The sequence below is a fragment of the Rattus norvegicus genome, chromosome 10 (assembly GCF_021556685.1).
Source record: "Rattus norvegicus strain SHRSP/BbbUtx chromosome 10, alternate assembly SHRSP_T2T, whole genome shotgun sequence".
In the NCBI taxonomy this organism is placed as follows: domain Eukaryota; kingdom Metazoa; phylum Chordata; class Mammalia; order Rodentia; family Muridae; genus Rattus; species Rattus norvegicus.
The window spans coordinates 110,802,197-110,827,368 of NC_141543.1; the positions used below are offsets into that span (position 1 = coordinate 110,802,197).

Here is a 25,172-nt window from a genome sequence, read left to right on the forward strand (position 1 = left end):
GTGGCCAGCAAGCCTCAGGGACCTACCTATCTCTGTATGCCCAGAGCTCTGATTACAGAGTCACCACTCCCTGCTTTTATGTGGGTGCTGGGAATCCAAACTCAGTTCCTCACTCTTAAGCGGCAAACACCTTACAGTCATCTTCCCAGCTCCTCGCACAAAATGCTGTTAAGTTTCCTCAAAACTCCATGTGTATATGTGTGTGTGTGCGTGTGTGTGATGCCTGTGTGAGTACAAGTATGTGTGTGCATGTGTGACTATGTGTATGTGCATGTGTGACTATGTGTGCATGTGTGTATGTATGTGTATGTGTATGTGTGTGTATGTGTGTGTACATGTGTGAGTACATGTATGTGTGTGAGTGTGCATGTGTGAGTACGTATATGTGTATGGATTATGTGTGCATGTGTGACTATGTGTGTGTATGTGTGCATTTGTGAGTATGTATGTGTATGTGTGTGCATTTGTATGTATGTGTGACTATGTGTGTGTATGTGTGTGTATGTGTGTCTATGTGTGTTTGAGTATGTGTGTGCATGCATGTGTGAGTACATGTGTGTGTATGTGTGTCTATGTGTGTCTGAGTATGTGTGTGCATGCATGTGTGAGTACGTGTGTGTGTGTGTGTGTGTGTATACAGAAAGGGGAGGGGAAGGAGGCCATGCATACTTGTGAGTAATTTTATTTATTTTGAGCCCTGTCCCAGTGCCTCCTAGGGAGGTGGCTGTCCGGCCTCAGCCCCAGCCTGTGACCCTCAGCAAGAAGGCGTCTGCCGAGTCTTTCATGCACTCCCCAAAACAACACTTTGCACAAACAGTTCGGCCCTGTGAGTCATCCATGAAAATGACTGGGCTCCTTGGCTCCAGCCACACTTATAGCCAATCTGGTCCCACTGAAAATATTTTCCTTTATCTGCTATAGAGAACTGTGAGTCAGGGCTGAACCCTAGGGACTGTTCTTTGGGGAATGTCTCTGAAGGGCTTGGAAGCAGAAACTGATCCATGTCATCAGGTCATTGGGTCTCAAAACAGTGGATGAAAGTCTCCTTCTTGCGCTCTCTCTCTCTCTCTCTCTCTCTCTCTCTCTCTCTCTCTCTCTCTCTCTCTCCTTGGAACAGTGCATGTGTGCATGAGAGAAAGAGACCCCACCCCCTCAAGATCCAATACCCTCAGTCCGTGGCCGAGGAGAAGTCATTCCACCAATGAAAGAGAAGAGTTTCCCTGAAAGAACCAACCAGGTGGGGGTGACCTAGGACACAGACTCAGCAAGACCCCAGTGGGTCAGCCGCCCTTCGATCAGCAGAGATCCCAGGATTACTCAACATCTGAAGCCAAGTGGTCCCCGGGGTGCTGGCTGAGGGGCAGCATCCTAACACGGTCTGCTCTAGTGACACAGAGACTTCAGTGGAGCAGCCGGGTGGGGTTTGAGTCAGCTGCTCAGCCGTCGCCGTGAGGGAAACAGGCAATATGCTCCAAGTGAACACCAGGCTGCACTCTGACACTCTGACCTGCTGTGAGGTGGGGAGACCGCCGATAAAAAGCAGTCTTTGCCTCTTCCCCATGCTCCCCATGGGCTCTTACCTTCAACTGGTGTGCTCTGAGCTGCTAAGAACGGGGGCTTTATAAACAGTCGCCCCTCTGTGGGGATCGGTTCCCCACATGCTCAAGTCTTTCATACAGAATGTCACCGTGATGTCCAGAACCCACACACACCCTCCTGTGTGCCTTCAATCACCCATAGATTACCAATACCACCCCATGCAGTGTAAACGCCATGTAAACAGTCTTCACACTTAGAGGTCAGTGACAAGAAAAATGTCCACATGTGTTCGGTATGAGCACGTTCTCCCTCCCCCACCACCCCCCTCCCGGTATTTTTGATCTGTGGTCAGCTGTATTGGAGGGCACAGAATCTTCGAGGACACAGAGGACACTATGCTAACCCTGTGTGTGGGTGGGCTGCTCTCCTCAGGCTGCCGACGGGCAGGTCTCTGTGAGCACCATCTACAGGACGGCTCTTGTCAGTGACAATATGCTGAATCAGCCAAGGTCTCACCCAACTGGACTAAGGTGAAGGCTCTGAGCTCTCCCAGAAGCTTCAAGGGCCTTACAGAGAGGTGTGGGGTGATCTGGAGCCTGCACCTACAAAACACAAGGCTCACACTGTGGATAAACTGTCACACGGGCTTTGGAAACACACGAGATGGGTCACGTCGAGGAGATGATTGGCTACCATGCCAGGACTGTGACATCAATGACTGCATCCAACCTGGTCACCACCAAGGTCCTACAGACCATATGGCCTCTCCAGCAGCCCTGGCTCACAGACCCACAGTCTGCTAGCATGGTGGTCGGCTGAGGAACCAAGACACAAGTACTTTCTTTCCAACAGAACTGTGGAGCTTTAAAGGGGCTGAGGTCTGCTCTCATGCCTCGTCAGAGAGTATAAAAAGATTACTGAGGCAGAGGGTATAGAAGGGGACTCATGTGGTCCTCCCCATCATTCCATTCAGAATCCCCAAAGCAATAGAGATCTGCTCTGTGGGGTGTCTGAGATCTAGAGGTCAGACTCGAAGGAACTGGGGCCCCAGGCCCATGAGCTGTCTCCCCCAGTGCAGGCCTTCTGCCCACTGTCCACACCCAGAAAACTTAGATCGTATTTCCAGTCTCAGAAGGTGATGAGAGAGGCTATTTTTCTAAGCTCATCGAAGCACTGAGAAAGTGCTCTCCCTAACCTGCTAGAGCTCTGAAAGCTTAGTGGGCCCCAGGGAAGGACCTGCTTTCAGAGCTAAGTTACCCAGAGGGGAACACGCTATACCCATGGCTCCGCTCCCACATCAGGTATGCAGTGTGGCGGTGGTGGGTCAAGTGGACGCCCACCTCCATCAGCTTTTCCCTTTGAACACAGTGCCAAGCACGAGCTAGGTCTGCCCTTGGCTGGAGGCCAGGATCGCTTCAGTGTGGTTTCCCAACGCTTAAGGTTCAAGAGTAATTGTTGGTCCGGGATGACCTTGGTGGGAAAGGCAATTCTCAGGGGACTGGGAATAGGTGTGGGGCAGATGAGGGTCTACAGCTCCTCTCAGAGTAAAGTGAGTCTGACTTTACCCTCCCTCTGTAAACACAAATTTACCACCTTAAGCACAGCGTCCTCCCAGTCAGAACTCTCTTCCCCTAGGAGGCTGGATAGTGAGTGAGTGAGTGTGTGTGTGTGTGTGTGTGTGTGTGTGTGTGTGTGTGTGTGTGTGTGCGCGCGTGCGTAACCCAGGGCCTTGTCAGGCATGTCAGACAAGCTCTGCCACTGAGCCCCACCCCTGGCCCTACAGTCCAGGTCATGGATCCGCCCACTGTTCTGCAGGATCACCTGATCTTCTACCTCTGCCTCTTGTGACCCACGTGGCTGTGAACGTGGGTGTGCAAGGGCAGTTGAACCACTGCTCTTAGTCCTTGTAAATAGCATTCTCCACCTCTTTATTTCTTCCTGCTCCCCCTCCCCCACCCCTTCCCCTCCCTCACCTTTTACCCCTCTCACCTCCCCCACTTCTCCCTTCTTCCTCTCTCTTTCCACACTTCTTTCCTTACTTTTTTTTTTTTCATATTTGTTTGGAACAGGGGTCTGGAATTCATTATGAACCCAGGCTGGGCTTTAACTACTGATTCCCCACCCCCAGGCTGCCTCCTGGGTGCCGGGATTATAGGCTTGCTCCCCCACACTGGCTCTCGTGGGAGGGGGTATTTCGCCACCGTTCTGTTTGTTCCTTTTTTGGTGGTGTTGGGGATTGAACCTGGGCCGTGCTAGCAGGCAGCCTCCTTCCCAGTCTGCTTCTCTTTCTTTCGTTTGCTTCTAAAGATATATATCTATTTTAGTTCCACGAGTTTTGCCTGTGCGCTACACATGTGTCCTGGTACCCACAGAAGACAGACGAGAGCATCAGGCCACTAGAACTGGATTTAGAGCTGACTGGGAGTCACCATGTGGGTGCAGAGGAACTGAGTCCTCTGCGAGAGTAACAGTACCCTTACCTGCTGGGCCACCTCTCCAACCCCTCCTCTTTATTTCTGACACTGCTATGTAGACCGTGAACCATCTACATGAAAATAACAGTTAAAAAAAATGTTCTGAAGGCAGGTAAAATATTTCGCTACACAAGTGTGAAGACCGGAGTACAAATCCATAGGCCCTGGATCCATGCCATTCTAAACCGGCAGCCGTGGGGCAAAGACAGGATCCCTGGAGCAAGCTAGTTAGACTAGCTCTCAGTTTAAACAAGAAAGCTGCCTCAATGTCTGGAGAAGACACCCAGTGTCAGCATATGTGGGCCTCTGCACACATGTGCACACGTTTGTGCACATACACACAAAACCTGCCTCAATGACATGTACCGGAAATTTCAGCATTGGTAATAGAACCAGCAGGACCAAAGTCAACCTCAGCTACATATCATGTCTGAGGTCAGCCTGGGACATGGGACCATATCTCAGAAAACTGGGGCGGGGCAGAAGGCACAAGTCAACCCTGGACAAGGCACCCTTGAGTCAGTGGGCCTGTGTTGGTGGGTTATGTGCCCACAGAGATAGGTAGACAGGATAGGAAGGAGGCCGTATCCAGCTGGCCACCCACTCCAGGTGAGACATCAACCACTTGCCTTTCCTTGGGGCCAGCGGCCAAGCCAGTTTGGAACCTGTTTGGTCTCTAAAGAGGCTGTGGCTAGCTTAGAGCAGTGGGGACATTCACCACCACCCAAAGAGGAGGCAGAGGCGTTGAGGAAGTGGAAGGCAGGCTGTGGTCTCAGTCAGGCCACAGCAAGGAGCCAGGTCTGGACCTGAGTGTGTCCCTACCGACCAAACGAAAGCAGTTGCCATGACAACTGCCTTCCGGAGGGTCTCATCTGCTGCCCGGGCTGTTTGGTGTTCCCTAAAACCAAGAACAGGAGGGAAAGGGTGTGGTGTCCAGAAGGAAGGAATGGGTGGATGGCCCCTGCTGATCTGGGAGAAGCCTGCCATCTGCTGGGCACCCGGAGATCCCTCCATACATCCACACAATAGAATTTCTGGGGACAGAAATGCTTCTGTGGTTTACTGTTTGCCTGGCACAGCAAAGAGGGAAGGTTGGGGCTGTAGTACTCAAACCCTACACTGTGGTAAGAGGTGACCACCGTTCTGCAAGGAGCTGGGGCCCCCTTTGGGGGTTACCATGCCCTGTGCCCAGGACATCCTCAGCCACGGCCACTGCCCATCCTGACAGATGTTTCTCAGCTCCTCCCAAGGCAATTCACCCCAGGTGGTCCTGGTGCAGGCTGTAACCCTCCCTGACATCCCTCCCTGAGCACCCACTACTGATCTTGGCAGCTGTGGCCCTGCCGCTCTCAGAACTGACCCCCGCCAGGGAGACTAATAGATGGGGATGCATGCTGGTCACGGAGCCTTACCTGTGAGGACCATCTTCCCACATCTCCCAAGGGGGGAAGTCTGTGACCCAAATAAAATAGTGGTCTTTGGAACTGCAAACCCCTGAAGCCCCGAGGGAAGGAGACTATCACTTGACAATGGCCCCAACATGGCTGCCAGACTCAGAGAGAGAAAGACTGAATGACTAAACATGAACCTTGCTGTGTCTAAATATTTGCCATGCGGCGGATCCTGGTGCTTTCTCCATCTCCCCATGCTGCCCTCTTCATATTTTAGCTCCTACTTCTGTACGCCCTGGCTTCCTTCATCCAGGATTTGCACAGCTGCTTCGTCCAGTGACCTACAAAGCTTTCAACCTCACTCTTCCTCCAGAGTCTTCCCACATCTATAGTCCCACACCCTAGCCTTCCGCCGGCATGGGTTACTGGTTCCTGAGCAGTCCGGGATAAACCAGCTTTCTCAAGGGTTGGAAACTTATGTCTAAGAACCACGGAATAAAACGGAACAGAGTTAGGTGATAAACTCCCCAGAACGGTCTCAATTTCTCTTCTCCTGGGACTCAAGGGTAAGGAAGGTACTAGAACAAACATAAGCCCAGCTGGAGCTCCATCAAAGACTGGAGCTAGACACTCAGCTCAGGACCTATGGTCCCAAGCTTCTCCCAAGGGCTGTCTTGTAGGAGGGTCAGGTGTTAGCCCCATCGTGCAGTGGACAGGCAGAGCTGAGACATGGCCCAGGGTTTTGTCCACCATTAGAGGCCATCTGTTTTACCCTTGGTAGCTAAGGAAGATCAAAGCTACGGGATGACTGTTCAAAGCGAAGTGTGGCTGAGTAAGGCTGGGCGACTGTCCTTGTGGTTCCCTGAAACGGGGGGGGGGGGCACATTCTGTATGGGAGTGAGGGGTCAGCAGGAGCCCCATGCCCTGTATGCCTAGGGACAGGATATGTGAGCGGAAACAGAAGGTGCCATTTGCTCAGCTGCAAAGTGTAGGCATGCAAGCCAGAGGCAGATAAAGATCTCTGCACCTCAGGACAAAAGCCCCCAGGTTTCTGAGGGTTTCGTCATGTGTTGGTTACATTACGACAGCCAGGTTGGGCCCCTAGAGGTACTGTATGATCTCCCGGATGCCCGATGAGCTGCCTCGTCATCCCCTAAGGGTGGCTGTGACCTCAGGCTGGCCTTGACAATCAGAGCTGCTGATGCAAGAGACAGGCCAACAGCTGCCGGCTCCCCAGGGCAGCTCCTGAACGCTGAGCACAGGCCCCAGTGAGCCGCAGGAGCCTGTGCAACCAGTCGGCTAGGTTACATCAGGGACCCCAGTAGGCTGTGGAGAAGATCCCAGCCCTGGCTCAGGTGCCCTGGGCAAGGGGGAGGGCAGGGGTTGGGGGCAGGAGGGGAACAACTTGTCTCTTGGGAACTGCATCTTAAGCTTAGGAACACTGGTTTACTTCCTTCCTTGGTGACCCAGTACCTTTAGCAGAAAGCATTCAGCTGTTTAAGACCTGCCAGCTTCTGCTGATAGCAGAGTCGAGTTCAAGATGAACCTGACCATCCGACATTCCCCCCCGCCCCCCATCTCTCTGGAGTCCAGTTCCCTCGAAGGTGACTTCTGGAATCTCAGGTCAGAGAGGGGAGGAGTCGAGGCCGTAGAATTTCGTAACAGGGGCGGTGAGCCAGCAAGGCCCTCTTTCTAGAAGCCGTATGACTCCTACAAAGGAAAAGTCTGGCAGAAAACAGGTAGGGGGAGACCTCAACAGTACAGACCCACACTGAACCACAGAGGGCTCAAAGCCGTGGAAAATGTAGGGCTCCCAGCCACAGCCCAGTCCTGAGTAGAGTGAGCCCCCAATGATTCAGGGTCCTGAGACACAGACAGTGAGGGGCCCTAACCATGGACAAAGTCGGTCCCTAAACAACGGACCACAAAGAGCCCTAAACCGAGTCATGGACAACACAGTGCACTGAACCAAGGCCATTACGGGTCATGAGCCATTCTTGATGCCCAGAGGGCAGCAATGCTATACTGGGCTCTGTTCTGAGTACACCGGGCACAGGGCAGTGAGAAGACAGGACGCAAAGCTTCTGTGGGTGACTGTACAGACCCCATACCGAACTGGATACTGATTTGAACACCTGGGTAGTTTCAATGGTTCATTTGATGTTTCCCTTTTGTTTTTAACAACATAGCCATGTGCTGCAACATTGTATCTCTTAGAAACGTTAGAAACCGCACCCATAAAGTCTCCCTAACTTTACTTAAACATGACAGGAACGAGAATGGGCTGATGAGGATCAGGAACACCCATGAGGCCTCAATCCCACACAGAGGAAGAACTACAACAGGCAACTAAGGAATGCTGAGAGCTGGAGAGGGAAGGGCACGCCAGCTGATTATACAGTGGTCAGCCATGAAAACGTACATATGAGTAACATTAAACAGCCTGAGCAGATTGTATTTACATCCTTAGGAACACGCACGCATGCACACATGCACAGATGCACAGATGCAAACACACACGTATGTATCAACAATTAAAGGAAAGGTTATAAATTTCAATGGGACAGCATGGGAAGGTTTGGAGAGATAAGAGGGAAGGAAGGAATGATTGTGATCTTTAAAAATAAAGACAATGACCCACACAAGCATCCCCCCATGACATCAGAGAGACAGGACTCTGCAGGCAAAGATGTCTTTCCAACACGTGCTGCTGGGGCCCACGCACAGCCCGAAAACAAACCTCACACCTTACACCCAAGTTAACTCACATGGGCCACAGACACAAAGCCACAGAGCAGGGAAACGCCTGAACGGCTTCCAGTCCCCAGCCAGACCAGGGGTTCCGAGACTTGGCATCAGTGATGTGAGCCACAGAAGGGAACACTGATAAGACACACATGTTCAACAAAAGCCTAGTCTCTAAAATAAATTTTAAAAACTATTGAAATTCAAGAGAGAGAGAAGCAAACATCAGCACTCTGGTGCGGAGGGACACTCTGACCAAGGGGATGGAGATGGCAGATGATAGAAGCAAACCCCCCGGCCATCAGTGGGAAGAGACCATGGGCATCCTAGGGCACAGCCGCACACATGTCCAGATGGTTTCAAACACTCGAAGTCAGGTAGTTCCAATGGCTACTCAAGAGGCTCAGGGAACGGGATTGCTGGAGTCCCCGAGTTCAAAACCAGCCTTGGTGGGGATGCAGAAAACTGCATCTTGAATGCTGGTCCCTAAATAGGACCCCTGTATCACTTCCTCCAAGCCTCAGAGAGGTCAGGGAGGAGGAAGGAGCTGGAGGGTGGGGAGGAGAGTAGAGAAAGGCCATCTTGTAATCCACAATGGTGGTGTTTCCCCAACTTGAGACCCGCACAAGACCAGTCAACATTCCATCAGGAACAAGGGCAGGGGGCTTGTGAGGACCCAACATCCCCCTTCCCAGGAGCTCTGGGTAGTAAATGGTTGTTGGGGATGAAAGGGGGGAGATCTTGAGTGGTGTAGCCATAGAGTCAGATCCAGTAAGGAACCTCCCAGCCATGCTCATGCGAGCAGCTCTAATTAAATTCAGTGAGTCACAAGCAGCCGTGGAAGTAGGATGGGGAACTATTTGGGAGGACAAAGGGAGTCAGAGGGAAGAGGCAGAGGACAAAGGGAGTCAGAGGGAAGAGGCTAAAAGACAAAAGACAGCAACAGGGTATGTTCAGATGTATCACACAGGAGCCGGAGCAGTGACTTGGCTGAGAACATGCTGCTCTTCCAAAGGTTCCTGGGTTCTGTTCCAGGCAGTTCCCAGCCATCTATAACTCCACCTACGGGGTATCTGAAGCCTCTGACCCTGTGGGCACTGCACTCACATGTGTACACACTCTCTCTCTCTTGAGAGAGAGAGAGAGAGAGAGAGAGAGAGAGAGAAAGAAAGAGAGAGAGAGATTTATAGAGACTGTGCCTGTAGATAGGACACCCACAGGCCTCCTCAGTCTCCTTTACTGAATAGAGGCCAAGTGAGGGCATATCCAGGATGCCACCCTGAGGGATGGGGCAAAGGTTATCCACTGTGTTTCTACTGGGTAGTGCTTGGCCTAGACCAGGGCCAGGCAAAGTCCAGGCCACTGTCTGTCTCCAGGCTGCTGTCTGTCTACTCAGCCCAGGAGCCAGGCAATCAGTCTTTGTTCTTTTATTTCATTCATTCACTTATTTGTATGCTCGCGCACACATGCAGAAGTCAGACTTGCAGCACTCAGTTCTCTCCTTCCATATGAAGGGCCTGGGACCCAATGTGGGCCATCAGGTATGACACCGGAGCCTTGACATGCCAAGCCATCTCTCTGGTCCTGATGTTTCTTTTGTCTGAGACAAGGCTCATCATGCAGCCCATCTGGCCTCTACTTCACAACCTTTGGCCTCTGGAGTTCTGGAAGTGCAGGTAAGTGCCGCCATGCCTGATTCTCAAATATTCCATTAACAGACTTCCTTCTCTCCACTCCGACACATACGTTCGGCTTTCTTGCTTGCTTGTTTAGGACAAAGTCTCCTGTCTCCCAGGCTGGCCTCTAACCACGAATCCAAGGATGACCTTGAACTTCTGACCTTCCTGCTCTGAATGCTGGGACGATAGGCATGTCTACCCCAGCTGGTTTATAAAGTGCTGGAGACTACCCCCGGGTTCCATAATACGTCTCCGGTCCATATATTTTTTGGGTTTCATTTTGTTTATTTGTTTGTTTTGAGAGGGTTCTCACTGGCGTCGTGGCTGTCCTGGAACTAGACCAGGTTAGCCTTGAACTCACCGAGAGCTACCTGCTTCTGCCTTTTGAGTACTAGGATTAAAGCCATGTGCCACACCTGCTTTAAGCCTGAATATCTTAAATGTTGAAAGAAAATATATTTATATATTTTTTTTCACGCTTTACAAATGCCATTCAAAGCTTATATCCCTGTGTCTGTGGTGAGGCTCACCGGGGGTGGGGGGACATTTGCATATTTTGGGTGGAAGCTTTTGGCACACAAGGTGGCATTCAGACACAGCAGCAGTGCCCATCTGGTCCACAAAGCACAAAATGCCAGCTTTCTGTCCCATCCTCCAGTCCCTGAGAGAGAGTGTAGTTTCAGTCAGAATCCACCGAGAGGCCAGGAGGAAAATATATCCACACGAAAACAATGACCACCGCCCAGCAGCATCAAAAATTCTCCCCGAGTTCCTGAAACAGACTCACATCCTTTTTCTTTCTCTGAAACAAGGACCTGCTATGTAGTCCACACCGGCCTCCCACTTGTGGCAGGTCTCTTGCCTCCGCCTCCCTGCTAAGATTACAGGTGTGAGCCACCACGCCCAACACTTTTGGCAGCTTTTAAAAAGATCTATTTGTCTTTTATGTTCATGAGTTTCATTTTTGCCTGAATGTATGTCTGTGTCACTTAGTGTGCCTGGTGTCCACAGAGGCCAGGAGAGAACATCGGATCTCCCAGACCTGGAGTTTCAGATGGTCGTGGGTGCTGAGATTAACCACTAAGCCATGGGTTCGGCTCCAATTTGTCATTTTTAAGGCAAATTAATGTCTTTCCTCAGGCCCCACTCACCTGTCACTTAGAACAAGACCCACTTGACCTGCCTCAGAGGCCAACTGGGAATGAAGTGCAAAAGACAGGTGATCAAGAGGGGAGTGTGCACACAGGCAGGGCAAGGTCATGTGACTACAGCGAAGTCAGAGGCTGAAGACTGCAGGAACTAGAGCCTCCAGTGTGAAAGGATGTATTTCTCTCCTCTTCGGTGGTTGGATACAGCTCTTTGTCATGCTGACCCTGGGACGCCCATACCAAACTGAGCAGAGAGCTGAAGAATGTTGGGCATCTAAAGGTGCCACCTGTCAGTCTGGTCACCATGGCAACAGTGAGTGGCGCCCACTGTGTGGGGCTCACAGCCAGGGCTCTGCATGCACCGCACGCCCTCACCAAGGTCCCATTTCACAGGTGGGGAGACCGAGGCTAGGAAGTGAAAAACCTTGCTGAGGTCACACTGGGGATGGCAGATCTAGCGCACTTCACACCTAGGTATCTGGCTATGAAATGTACCAGGCTGCAGACCGAGCCGGGTCCCTGGGCCCCAGCCCACAGCTCCTCCCATTGTCATGCATGAGCCAAACACATGTGTACATCGAGTAGCACATGGAAGGGCCGGGTGCTGTCGAGACCCAGTCCAAATTCTTTGGCAGTGCCTCGGAGTTCCTGAAGTGGGTGGCAGCCAACGCCTGCTAATGAGCAGGAAGCTGAAGAGCAGCCAGCAACTGAGGGCCCGGTTTGCTGCCTGGGCACCCTCGACTTCACGGCCTGACAGTGAGACATCCACCCCTGACTGTTTCTAGTCATCTCTGGGGGGTACGTGAGCCAGGTCCCATGGTCTCAGACCTGCTGCTGTGGTGCCTCCCTGAAGCTCCCGGGGAAACCCCTGAAGGGTTACCCTCCCTGAAGCTCCCGGGAAACCCCTGAAGGGCTACCCTCCCTGAAGCTCCCGGGGAAACCCCTGAAGGGTTACCCTTCACGATGGAGGTGCAGGTGGGGACAGCCACCTCGACTGGGGGTGGGCTGGGGAAGGCCAGCCTCCGCAAGGAGCCTGCCAAGTGCTACAGAAACATAAGGCGAGACGAGTCTTCCGCAGCGCGGAACAGATTGCAGGGTGTCGAGTGAGGGGATGTTTTAAAGAAATAAATCGCAGCTCCAGGCTGCAGAAGCGCAAACAAGCCCAAACAACGGCTCCCGGAAGCAGCAGCCTCCTGCGCCTGGATGGAGGGATGTTCGGGTCTCCCCAGTGTTTCCTGAAAGGCAGGGGTGGTAGGCGGCTTAAACACCTGCGGCAGCCCACAACAGGGCTCAGGACGATCCACCCCTCCTGGGTACCCTCGGGATTCCTGGCTGCTACCTTCCCTTGATCTCTACAGGACTCACCTCCCTGACACCAGCAGGGGATAGCACCCATAGACCAGCCTCTAGTACCTGACCCCTATCCCAGACCTCCCGGTCCTCAGTGTGACTGAGCCACCCAAAGGCCACCAGGGCCTGCCCCGTTCCCTACCTTACCTGCTCACCTGTCCTTTCCTGACTCTGGACCCTTCTGCCCTTCTCTCCCCTCTGGTTTCTCCTCTTCTCAGAGCACTGAGCAGCTCTGGGGAGGGAAGGGAGGGCTTGCCAAGGCTGTTCCTGTGTGTTCCTCCTGGCTTGCTCACCCTGGAAGGGTATCCACTCCTCCTTGGGCATGCCTCCCTGTGCATGACGGTCGTACAGAAAGAGATCATTTGGTCATTCAGGAAGCAACCTAGGGGCTGGCACACGCCTGCCACCTGGTGCAGGGCTGGGGCGATGGGTGGGTGCCAGGAACCTTTGTGGCAGCACCGAGGCACCCGCACTTCTAGGCTCATGATTCCAGCAAGTTTACTGATTCTAGAACCTTCATGGATCCTCGGATTCCCCTCTGTGAGAGGTCGCCACGCCAACCATGCGTGATAACGTCATTAATAATTCAGCCATTGAGCTGATGCCTTGTTATGGACCTGTTTCCTCCCAAAGGCAAAAACACTTAGACCATTTACTCCACCATGTTCACCCATCAAGGAGGGCTGACCCCTCCCGAGTGCCGACAGAGTCAGGCGTGACACCTGCGTGGCATCCACCGCAGTAGCTGTTCCAGGCTCTGCATGTGGCTTCCAGGAAACCTGTCCCCCCCCCCCCCCCGCTCCCTGTGAAAGAAGCCACCTCATTAGAATTTACATCGGATAAACATTAGTAAAAGGAAGAGTTCCACTGGGTTATGTGATGCTAGGGCAGACACCCTGGGGACTCTGGGGACCCCATGGGGCTTTCAAGACCCCATTGACAGGGGCTGGAGAGGTGGCTCAACCGTTAAAAGCACTTACTGCTCCTCCAAAGGATCTGACTTTAGTTTCTTGTACCCACATCAGGTGGTTCACTGCCATCCGTAACTCTCATGCCCTCTTCTGGCCTCCAAGGGTAACTTCCTGCCCATAGCAAGCACACACACACACACACACACACACACACACACACACACACACACACACACACACGGATACAGAGAGAGAGAGAGAGAGAGAGAGAGGGAGAGGGAGAGAAAGAGAGAGAGAGAGAGAGAGAGAGAGAGAGAGAGGGAGAGAGAGAAAGAGAGAGAGAGAGAGAGAGAGAGAGAGAGAGAGAGGAGAGAGGAGAGAATAAATCAAGATCCTATAGACAAGCCAATTGTGCTGATGAACCCCTATAACCCCAGCTCATGACACTTAGACACGGAAGAATCAGAATTTCGACGTCACACCTTCTATGCATGGAGTTCAAACCCAGCCTGGACAAATGAGACGAGAAGAAACAGAACAGTGAGGCACAAGGGGCCGAGGACCTGAGTTTGACGCTTAGCACCATTTGAAAAGCTGAGAACCTTAATCTCGGCTCTGAGAAGGCTAAGACAGGAAGATCCTGTCTTGTTAGCTAGCCGTGCTGAATGAGAGGCCCTGTCTGGAAAACCTGAGGTGGCCAGCAAGCAATTAAAGAAGACATCCTATGTTAACCCTCCCTTCCACATGCTCACCCATACATGTGAAGGCCACACGGGTGTGCCCTCCCTTCCAGATGAACACACACACACACACACACACACACACACACACACACGCACCCCACACAGGTGTGTGGGCACAATGAACTGCCTGACAGGAAGCAATTTCTGAAGTCCACATACATACGTATGTACATACATGCACACACATACATATATATATACATACACACATACATACATAGATAAGTAAACCCTCCTATATGGCCCATTCAAGGGCAAAGTTTCCTCCACTTACAGTGGCTGGGGCTTCAGCAGGAGGGAAGGAGTGTTCCAGCTCCAGCAATAAGGCCAGGAAACAGGAAGGTTGCTTGGGGCAGCAATTCCCAGAAGTACCTGGGTGGGGGGTGGGGGTGGCCAGCGGACCTTGTCCAGGATCCCTGCCCAAGATGCCTGTTTACTTCTGAGGTTGAGCCAGGCTCCTCTGGGCCCCAAGCAGGCCTGCAGGAACACAGAACCTGCGGAGGAAGCCACAACCCTGCTGGGGACTCAAAGCCACCACATCTGTCTCTCACCTAAACACCAATCCTTCACGGGGTCAGGCACCCTGGGAATATATACCAGGAATGACAGAAAGGACGTGTCGAGAGAGAGCTTGGCCCTCGCTGTCCCCAGGGAGAAGGCTCAGATGAGATCCTAGGAATTAAAGCCATCCGTGTCTGCCCTCACTGCTAGTTTTTTTGTCATGAAAAAAAATTTTTTTTAGATTTAATTTGCTTTTTTATGTGTTTTGTCTTTGTGCGTGCGTGTGTGTGTGTGTGTGTGTGTGTGTGTGTGTGTGTGCATCACAAGCATGTCTGGTGCTTTGGGAGGTCAGATCCCCTGGAGCCTGAGTTACAGGCTGATATGAGCCACTATGTGGGTGATGGAAACTGAACCTTGTCCGTCTGCAAAGGCAGTCTGCGCCTTTAAATGCCAAGCCACGCCCATCTCTGGGTTATCTGTTCTGAGACAGGTCTCCCTACATAGCCCTGGCTGTCCTGGAACCCTGTGTAGACCAGGCTGGCCTCTGAACTCACAGAGGTCGGTGTGCTTCTGTCTCCAAGTGTGTGTGCCATCCCGTCCACCTTAGGGCTATTTTTTAGAAAATTGGCTTTCTGGGGTTGGGGATTTAGCTCAGTGGTAGAGCGCTTGCCTAGGAAGCGCAAGGCCCTGGGTTCGGTCCCCAGCTCCGAAAAAAAGAACAAAAAAAAAAAAAGAAAATTGGCTTTCTTTCTAAGATTAATATAACCACAAAATAAGATGTGTAAAACTAAAATCTGCCTCATAACTGGCCTGTGTTTTACACACTCTCGTGTCTTTATCCTGACACAGCTAGCCAACACTGGCCACAGATACCGTTTAAACCAGTAATACTCAAAACACACAATGAAAGTACTTAGCTGCAGCTAGGGCTGGGGCGCAGATGGTGCAGTGTGTGTCTGGCATGCAGGGTCCATCCCCAACACCAGATACATTAGGAATAGCAGCACCATACACCTGTAACACCAGGAGGCTGCAGCCGGACATTCGAGGTCACCCCTGATTAATGAATTCAAGGCTAGCCTAGGCTACATGAGACCCTGATCCTAAACATAAAAGATAAGAATTCTTGAGGAGAGACGGTTCAGTGGTTAAGAGCACTGAGTGCTTTCCCCAAGGTCCTGAGTTCAGTTCCCAGCATCTGCATGGTAGTTCACGACCATCTGTGATGGGATCTGGTGCCCTCTTCTGAAATAAAGAAATCCTAAAAAAAATTCCTTGGTTGCACGTGCCCTACCTCAGGGGTTCACAAGGGTTGTGGCATGAGGGACTACAACATTGGACAGCTCAGATCTGGACTGTTCTCTTCCATGGCCAGAGTCCTGCAGCCCCGCCGAACAGCCACATTAGGTCTCAGCTCTTCCCAAAGCTCAGACACGGCATCAGTCACCCCGTGTGCCTCCTGGTGTGCATGCGTGTATGTGTGCGTATGGCTGTTCTGTCTGCGTGTCTGTCCGTGCACCTCTGGAGGCCAGAAGAGCTCACTGGATCCCTGAAACTGGAACTGCAGATGGTGTGAGTCGCCACGTGGGTGCTGAGCCTCCCCGGTCCTCTGAAAAGCACCCAGCGAGTATTTTAACCCACTGAGCCTCTGCTCCCGCCCCAGCCTACCTTTTTGTTGGTTTTAGACAGGGTCTCTTTGGCTGGCCCATGAGCCCCCAGGGATCCTCCTCTCTCTGCCTCATGAGTGCTGGGATCAGGGGTTTATGTGACACTGGTGCTGCACTCAGACCCCCATGCTTGTAACTGACTGATCTCTCCAGCCCCACCCTGGTTTTGAGTCTCTGGAAATTTGCTCTCAGCAGAACTGGATTCTTTTGCCTTGTGCTGCAGGGCTAGGAGAGGTAGGGTTGGGTCACAGGCTGAGGGGAAGCAGACACTCAGGAGCACTTACTAGTGGGGTTGGCTAGCATTCCTTCCTTCTGGTGGGTATGTGGGCCCTTTCCTTGCTCCCTCAGACATCTGTGTGCACTTTCCTCTTTCTGAAATTTGAGCGGTCTCTTCCTTTCCATACAAGGCATTTGAAGCAGGACAGGACAAAAAGAATGTATGATGTTAATTTCTATCCCCAGTTCCCAGTTCAAGGCCAGCTCACAATGAGCTAGACACAGGCTCACACAAACAAACTATCCACATGCTCACACGAGCTAGACACACGCGCACACCCAAGCTGGTTCTTCAGAAGGGACATACTTCTCCTGGAGGTGAAGAGGTGACCAGATGGCCCTGACTATGGTGTCATCTTTGACACTACCAGAGCAGAACTGTGTTTCCTGACGTTAGAAGGGACAGGGGGGTAGACGGAGACCAAGACCACCAGAACCCAATCCCTGTGAGCCAAGTCCCAGGCATCCACTCCCAGCAAGGCCTTGAATCAACAGACCATGGGTTGCAAGCTATCACTGTGACACGGGAGGGGAATCAAGAGAGAGAGCTCGGAACTTAGTACATGGCTGGGTTCACTGAGAAGCAGGCCCTGCCGGGCTATATCCCGGAGGCAGTGGGCAAAGACAGACAGCCCAAGGGACCCTGGCATGCTTTTAACTCCTCGGGCCTTCCATGAACATCCTGCCAATAACAAAATGGAGAGGGACTTGACATTGCCGGGTCTGTCTGTCCATCCTCAGCCACTACTATGCCTGCACATGCTGTTCTTCAGTTCGGCCACTAGAGGGCAACCACGAGCCAGATTATCTGTCCTGCCCTGGCCTGGCCTCCCTGGGACTCAATTCTGTGAATTGAAGGAGCAGACCAGGTAGATGCATTCAGGTCTTCAGAGCTAAGCCCCTGCCCAGTATCAGTGCTCCAGTCCTCAGCCCCAACACTCTCTGCCCAGCACGCAGGACCCGCTCTCCCTTGGGCCTCTCCACAGTCATGGTCCTCAAGGCCACTGCAAAGAGAAACTCCTTGGGGAGTTCAAAACATACTGATGAATTAGACCTGGAGGCCCAGGCCTGTCATCCCAGCTACTCAGAAGCTGAGGCAGGAGGACAGAAAGTTAAAGGCCTGCCTGAGCTACCATGTGAGTTCAAACTCAGGCCGGACCACTGTCTGAAAACTCAGAGAAGGTCGGAGAATGTATCTCAGTGGTAAGGGACCCTGGGCTCACTCCTCAGTGCTGCAAAAGCAGGCTTGGGGCTGGGGACTCAGCTCAGACAGGAGAGCACTTGTCCAGTGTGCAAGGCCTGGATTGGATCCCTAGCATAGAACAAACCCAGTGTGGTTTACACAGTCATAGTCCCAGCATTCGCAAGGCAAGAGGATCAGAATTCAAGCCTCTGAGGAGAAGGGGAGAGTGAGTTGGAAGGGTGGGACTGAGAGGAGGAAAGAAGGGAGGGAGGGAGGGAGGGAGGGAGGGAGGGAGGGAGAGAGGGAAGAAGGGAGGGGCTACGGTCAGGATATAAAGCAAGCAAATCAATAAATTAATGACAGGACGAAGCTAGCCAGCCCCATCCTGTGATCTGGTCTCCTGTCTTTAAGGACAACTTTAGTGTCCCCCGATATAGCCAGCAGGGCCGCCTCACTAGAGGCCAGAGATGATCCTCCACCAGGCTAGGGTTTCAACCTCTAAACAGTAGCTTACGTATCATGTAGCCTTTTGTTCGCAGTTGTTTTGTTTTGTGTTTTGCCTGCCTGCATGCGTGTGTAGCTTGTCTGCGTCTGGCACTTGCAGAGGTTTAAGGTCACCGAATTGCCTGGAACTGGAGTTAAGAATGGTCATGAGCCACCGTGTGGGTGCTGGGGACTGAAGCTGGCCCTCTACAAGAGTAACAACTGCTCTAACCACTGACCCACCTTTCCAGCCTGTTTTAAATGTATTGGGGAAGGGGGGAGGAGGGAGGAAGGGAGAGAAGAAGGAGGGGAGAGAGGGGCTGTATCTGTGTGGAGGTCAGAGAATGACTTTTGAGAGAGGTTTCTCTTTCTACCGTTTAGGTCCTAGAGATTGAACTCAGTCTTGGCCACGAAAACCTGGGATGGCTGCTGTGCCATCACAGAGGGTCAGTCCTCCTTTCTCTCTTTCTTATATATTTGGTTGTGAGCCTAGCCTTTAACGGCTGAGCCATCTCTCCTGCCCCCTTTCTCTCTTTCTAAATACTCAGTCTCAGGCATTTTGTTACAACAACCCTTTTCCAACGCCATCGGGTAAGATACACTGATCCGGCAGGAAGGGCAAGTGTGATCGACCTACAGGGGCCCCATGTGGCAGCTAAGCAGACACTAGGCTAAGTCACAGGGTGCATCCTAGGGAGGGGAGGGGAGAAGCTGTACACTCCCAGGAGCCATCTCCTGCAGAGGGACAGCCCTGCTGCCAGGTTCCCTGATCTCATACCCCAGCCTTGCCCTCACATCCACCAGCCCTGAGGAGGGATTCTCAGATACACCTCACCCCCCTAAGACAGCTGCATTGCGGATGTGCAAGACCTCACAGCCAGGAGTAAGGCCAGGGTCTGACACTTCCTTTGGGGTCCGAAGTTACTGCCCACCTCCAGCTGCCACTGGCTGCACACCAGGCATTCGGCCTGAGGGTGTGATCCAGGAACCAGAGAGAGGGGAAAGAGCAGAGGAAGGTGAGAGGTGCCCCCTTCTGCCTGTGGGGAACTGGAGATGGCCCCTCAAAACCCAGATGCACGGGGTCCCCGGAGCTGAGGCTCACAGCCACCAGAAGCAGAGAATAGGGAGGGAAGCAAAACCCAGAGACCAAGAGTCATTGCACCCGAGGGCTCCAGTTCAGGCATAAAGTGCATATTATGGTCTGCATTTTACAGTGACGAGGGCAGGGGATCCTGGAAAAGAAGCTTGCCCCAGACCCATGTTAAGCAGGGAGCCAGGACTAAGCGACACCCTGTGCCCCGATTCTTAGATCCCAGCTCCTACCTTGATGGGTCACATGGCAGGGAGCAGGCTCAGGTCTGCCCACCCTCAGCTGCAGACTCTAAGCTACAGAGAAAGCCAAGCAAGGCCACCTCTATCTCAGCCTGGCACTGTGTGTAGCAATACCGGAAAGCACCCTGCACTGCTGCTGTGGCACCACCAGGGGGAGCTCCCAAGTCTGCCCAGCCAAGGGTTACTGAAGGTTTCTTAGTCAAATCCCGGTTCAATGAACCAGGCCTGGAATGCCCATTATGGTTGACTGCATCATTCTGTCTGCATTCTCAAACACCAAGACCAATATTATCACCCCCTGGGGCTTTAGAAGACCGTGTCTTATCAACGAGGTATTATCAGGACAGACTCCATCTTGAATTCCTAACTGCTGTAGCCAGCAAGGTGCTGCCTCTGCAGAGCCCTCTGCTGACTGGCTCACTGCAGCATTGGCATGATAGTAACCTCCAACAAGCCATGGGACCCCTGAGCCTCCCTCACTCCCTTCCCTGAATATGAGGGTAGGGCAGCACCAGTATCTAGCTCATAGCATGAATACACATAATCCAGATCTAATTGACCTCGGTGCCCGTGTGCTACAGCACCGATGTCCACCACAATCTCCACTCCCTGTGAGCTCAAAACTTAATCACATACTGTCTGGCTAGCACCCGCTCTCACCACCGTCTTTATTATTGTCATTCTACTGAAATCTAACAAGCTGAGTACCACGAAGTCTGGGATACAGAAGACACTGGAGTCACACGAGCTCATCCTTGGGTGTCTACGGTTTGCCCAGTTACACATGCATGCACTAACCTCTGAGGACCTGAGTTTTACAGTTACAGATTGAAACATTCCATCTCCCAGGGAAGCTCCTTAAGCAGGAAGGTAAACAACTCAAAAGGCTTCAGGAAGTCCCTGAAACCAACTAGATTCACCAGGCTCCTCCCTGCCAGAGTACACAATAAAAACTGAAAATCCCTCTGAGACTGATAAATGCTGCAAAGACCCCTCAAAGAGACCAGACCAGCTGCAAGCAACAGAAACCAGCAGAGCTGCCTGGAGGAGGTGTAGACCTATTGAGGCGCCTAGAAAGGAGCTCTAGGTTCCCAGCTTTGTGAGCTGTCACTCATGCTTGGGTGGGCATTGGTGATGCAGCTGTTTTTGAGTCATTTCTACTCCTGTAAGTAAACTCAATAAGACTCACGGCTCACCAAGTTGGACTCTGATGGTGTCCACACTTTTGTGACGTGTGGGCTCCCTATGTGGGGTGAGCAGATGCATGTGTTGTATCTCCCCAGAGAAAGTTCCGTTACACAAAAGGACCTAAGAACCCCGAGGACACTGGGTGGTGACATGGTGACAGTCCTCATTGGTCAGACATAGCACCCTGGGCCCCCAGGCCAGAGGACCCTCTGCAAGGCAAGCCATCCTGCCTCCCAACTCCTGAAACTACAGCATATGCCATCTAGCCCACTCATTGGCCAATTAGTCCAGGCACGTGCTCCCCACGGGGCACAGGCGCATTGACTCAGCAGAGGGAACGCTGCACATATTCCACTGTCCAACACCCAGGGCTGTGTTTCTATCTCTGCACCTGGAAACAGGGAGGAATCCCAGTAGACCAGGCCATGTGTCAGGTCGTCAGCAGAGCCCAGAAGTGGGTCAGGCAACACCGCATGAACTCACAGTGCCACCCAGGGTCACAGGCAGTAGTTTGTTCTCAAATAGGAACAGAAAAGTCCAAAGATCCTGCGAATGGGACCCTGGTCAGGGGTCACCCCACCAGGCAGTAGTCCTGGGTATCAAGACTGTGGAAGAGAAATGGATGGAGAAGGAGAGGAATTGGAGGAGATGAACGCAGGGACCAATCGGGTGCCTTTCTCAGTCACCATGTGGTGGCCCTAAGACTGCTCCTTATGGACTAAGCAGGTGATATTGGAACCACTCCCCAAAACCCAGCTCAGGTCTTGGGGGTCTGCATCATGAACTCACCTGCCCTCACTCTCCAGGAATGCAGAGCTGTTCCCCTCCGCCAGGGCCGCACTGATGGGGGAGAGGCAGAAGGGCGAGGAGAAGGCGTCAGAGTCTGAGTCAAAGGAGCTATCCCGGCTCACGCCATCAGCTGACAACTCCAAGGAGCCCTCTTCCTCCACAGCCTCGGGCCGTGGCTCCCGGCCATTCTCCGTCCCATCCTGGGAGCTAACTGTAGACAGGATCCCAGAGTCACTATGCACAGGCTGTGAGGTGGGCAGGGGCCCATCCACCTCTGGGCCCTGGGCCAGCTTTACCCCATCTTCGTCTGTAGGGCTGATGTGCACAGAATCCTGCGTGTTCTGGACCACCACCAGGATGTCCTCGTCTTTGGGAATCAGGGGAGGCCTTGGCTCTGTGGGAGAGGGTTGGTAGGTGGCCCCCAGGCTTGTGGTGCGACGCCTTCGAGGACGAGGTGCCTTGCGCACAGGGGAGCCCTCGGGGGTGATATAGCGTAGGGCCTCTTCGTCCTGCCTCTGGATGCGAGAGTTGGGGACCCATGCCAGGATGAGGGTAGCCCCCAGCAGCTCATCTTTCTCCATGTACAGACACAGGTACCCTGTGGGGAGTTGTGGGGCAGGTGGTCAGGGGCTGGTTGGGCAGGTGGCATCCCAGCTACATGCACAGCACCAGGGGGAGAGAGGCAGATGGGAGACCCAATCATGTCAAGAACCAGATCCAAGATGGGCAGATGGATAGCACTTGGGCCTCCTCCAGTCAGCAAGGGCTTTCTTGGCTTGTCGTTTTAAACATAGGGTTTGAGGAAGGAGCCTCTTTTAAGGCTGTCAGCATCAAACTCTGGTGAGGGGGGATGCGGTTGGCATCTCCCAACACATCCTCAGGTTGTTGAGGAGTACCCCGATTCCTGGGCTATGACACACCATCCCCAGGCTTCCCCGATTTTGTGATTCAAAACCCTTTAAGCAAGAGCCAGCAACATTAACCACATATATCCCTGGGGACTTGAACTCCAGCCAAAATCCCCTTGGCTCACTTCTGTGTCTGGCAGAGGTTGGGAGACTCAGCCAGCTGTTCATATCGTGAGGGGGAGGCTGTTCCCACACCCTCCGGTCACATGGTCTTGGGACGCAGATAGGACCTAAGATCCATCCTTGACCCTCGTTCCCAGCACCACAAGTAGGGCGCAGGGCTCCCTAAGGGAGCCGCTGCGCTTACAGCTGATGTTTTAGATCCGTGAGTGAGCAGACGCTCCAAGCTCAGAACTCACAGCCTAGAACCCTGCACAGGCGACTCCGAACTCCAGCCTGCTGAGTCAGCTGGGACCTCACCATGGAGAAACCCACATGCACACTCCCGAGCGAGCCTCTTTGCTGAGGTCTCATCCTCCCTGTGCTTAAGCCCTTTTTAAATGTCTTTACTGAGCCTCCCAAACAAGCTACTTCTGAGACTCCATTCTGTATCAAAGCCACCAATCCCAGAGCGCCCTAAGTTGAGCCTCTGAAAGTCTAAGGAAATCCTTCAGCCAGCTGAAGGGAATGTGGGAGGCTGAGCCTCCAGAACGCTGGCAGCCGAAGGGAAGCTCCATTCCCAGAGAGAGACCACAAGTGGACCAAGAATGGTCACAGGTGACACAAACGTCCAACACAGAGATCTAGGTTTCCCTTTTGGGTCTCCCTGCCGATCGATGCTCAAAAGCTGGAGTCCAGGGAAGGGCAAACAAAAAGGAAGAATCACCCGGTCCCTCAGGCCTTGGGCCTCCCCGGCCTGGCTTGGCATCCCTAGCCCCTGCCTCACCTGGATGGTGCTCCCCAGGGCCCTGCAGCCCCTCGGGTGCGTGCACGCAGACATTGTTCTTGGAGTAGATGACCTCTCCATCCAGGACGGAGAGGGACCCGCCACTGCCCCCGGTGGTGAGGGTCAGGAGGTCCGAGGCCTTGGAGGAGGCCCGACGAAGGAGGCGGCCCAGAGACATGGCCGAACGCACGTTTCCATCCTCCGCGCACTTGGGCCCAGGCAGGGCTTGTCAGGACCTGCAGGGCAGGAGAGGAGATCACGGTCAGAGGCATGGATATTGGTCTGCGTCCTGCCCGGGACCGCACCAGCAGTATTACAGTGGCTTTTGGATGCTGCTGGCACAGGGCGCTCGCAGAGCTGTGGGGCCGTGCGGTACAGCCTCCCGAAGCCCAACCTACCACAGGCCTCTGGCGTCTCTCCACGGTTTTGAGTCACTCATCCCCACATCACTTAGGGAGCCGAGCCAGCACCAGGCTTGGCTGCCAACAAGCACTCAGCTGCTTCAAAAACCAAGGGGGTGGGAAGAGGAGAAGGAGAAAGAGGAAAATGGAGAGGAAGGGGAGGAGGGAGTTAGAAAAAGGAGAAAAGGGAAAAGAGAAGGGGAAGAGTGACCTTTCTCTGGCCCAGAAATTACACAAGCCACGTAAACAAGGCAATACTATCTAGTAGCCATATTTAAAAAGAGAGAAAGAAACTATTGAAGTTATTTTTAAAAAAGATGTATTTGTTTATTATATATAAGTACAATGTAGTTGTCTACAGACACACCAGAAGAAGGCATCGGACCCCATTACAGATGGTTGTGAGCCACCGTGTGGTTCCTGGAATTAGAACTCAGGGCCTCTGAGAGAGCAGTCAGTGCTCTTAACCGCTAAGCCATCTCTCCAGCCAGAAATTAATTTTTTTAAAAAATATTTATTTATTTATTTATTTAATGCATATGAGTGCACGGTAGCTGTTTTCAGACACACCGGAAGAGCGTCGGATTCCCATTAGGTCGTGAGTCACCACGCGGGGCTGGGAACTGAACTCAGGACCTCTGCAAGAGTAGCTCTTAAAACATATCATTAAAAATGAAAAAAAAGTGCAGTGAGACATTTTATACTCTTCAGTCTGGTGTGTTGTAGCAGTCCCTGCCTGCCCCCTGGGGTGCCCAGGGCTGCCTTGGCCTCCACAGTGGCTGCAGAGGCTTGCACCGCCTCCTCTGAGCCCCTCCTCCCCCACATCACTTAGGGAGCTGCATCAGCGCCAGGCTTGGCTGCCAACAGCCCTCATCTGCTTCCGAAAACCAAGAGCATCCTCCGTGGCACTGTTTAGCCACACTGAGGATAATCAAAAGAACGTGCTGGAAGTTCAGAGGGAGATTCCAAAAGCCGGGCGGCGGCTGTGAGAGGCATCCTGCTGCCGTTCCGTTTAATAACACAGGCATCCGGTACCACGTGGGAGGAAGAGACACGGAACGTGGGAGGCCCTCATCCTCTATGTAGGCAACTCCCGCTTCTCCACGCTAGGATGGCTGGGGGTGCAGACAGCCTCCCTCCCGCAATGTTCTGGAGAGCCCTGGCTGCTTCTGGACAAGCCATGGCAAATCTGTTCCATATTAACCAGGGTCATTTACTCTGGTAAGACAATTCCTATTTTCAAAATGGATTTGCTTTTTGCCTCTTTCATCTAAATTAAACCTGCCGCCTGGTGTCTGGTTTCCATCACACTGGGCAGAGGCAACCCTTGGTCTGTTTTCAACTCTGAAACCCTTTTTTCGTTGCACTAGGTGACGTAACATCTGCCTGAAGTTTCTGCATCTGGAAGACCAAGGTAGGAGAGCTGTGAGTTCAAGGACAGCCTGCGCTGTGTAAGACCTGGTTAATGGTGGGGGTGGGGCAACTTGAAGGCTCAGCAGGTGAAGGCATTTGCTGACCTAAGCTTGATCCCTGGGACCCACGGGGCAGAGAGGACTGATCCCAAAAGTTGACCTCTGA

At 52.7% G+C, this 25,172-nt stretch overlaps 1 protein-coding gene across 3 annotated transcripts in view; it reads right to left on the bottom strand.

The window, feature by feature from the left end:
* Tbc1d16 (TBC1 domain family, member 16) overlaps nucleotides 1-25,172 on the bottom strand; it is an 85,584-nt gene that overhangs the window by 43,826 nt on the left and 16,586 nt on the right. For all 3 annotated transcript variants that reach the window (NM_001427508.1, XM_087572565.1, XM_087572563.1), the window contains 2 exon segments: nucleotides 21,400-21,997; nucleotides 23,194-23,429. In NM_001427508.1, coding sequence (NP_001414437.1) covers nucleotides 21,400-21,997; nucleotides 23,194-23,371 — 776 coding nt within the window. In that variant the 5' untranslated portion in view covers nucleotides 23,372-23,429.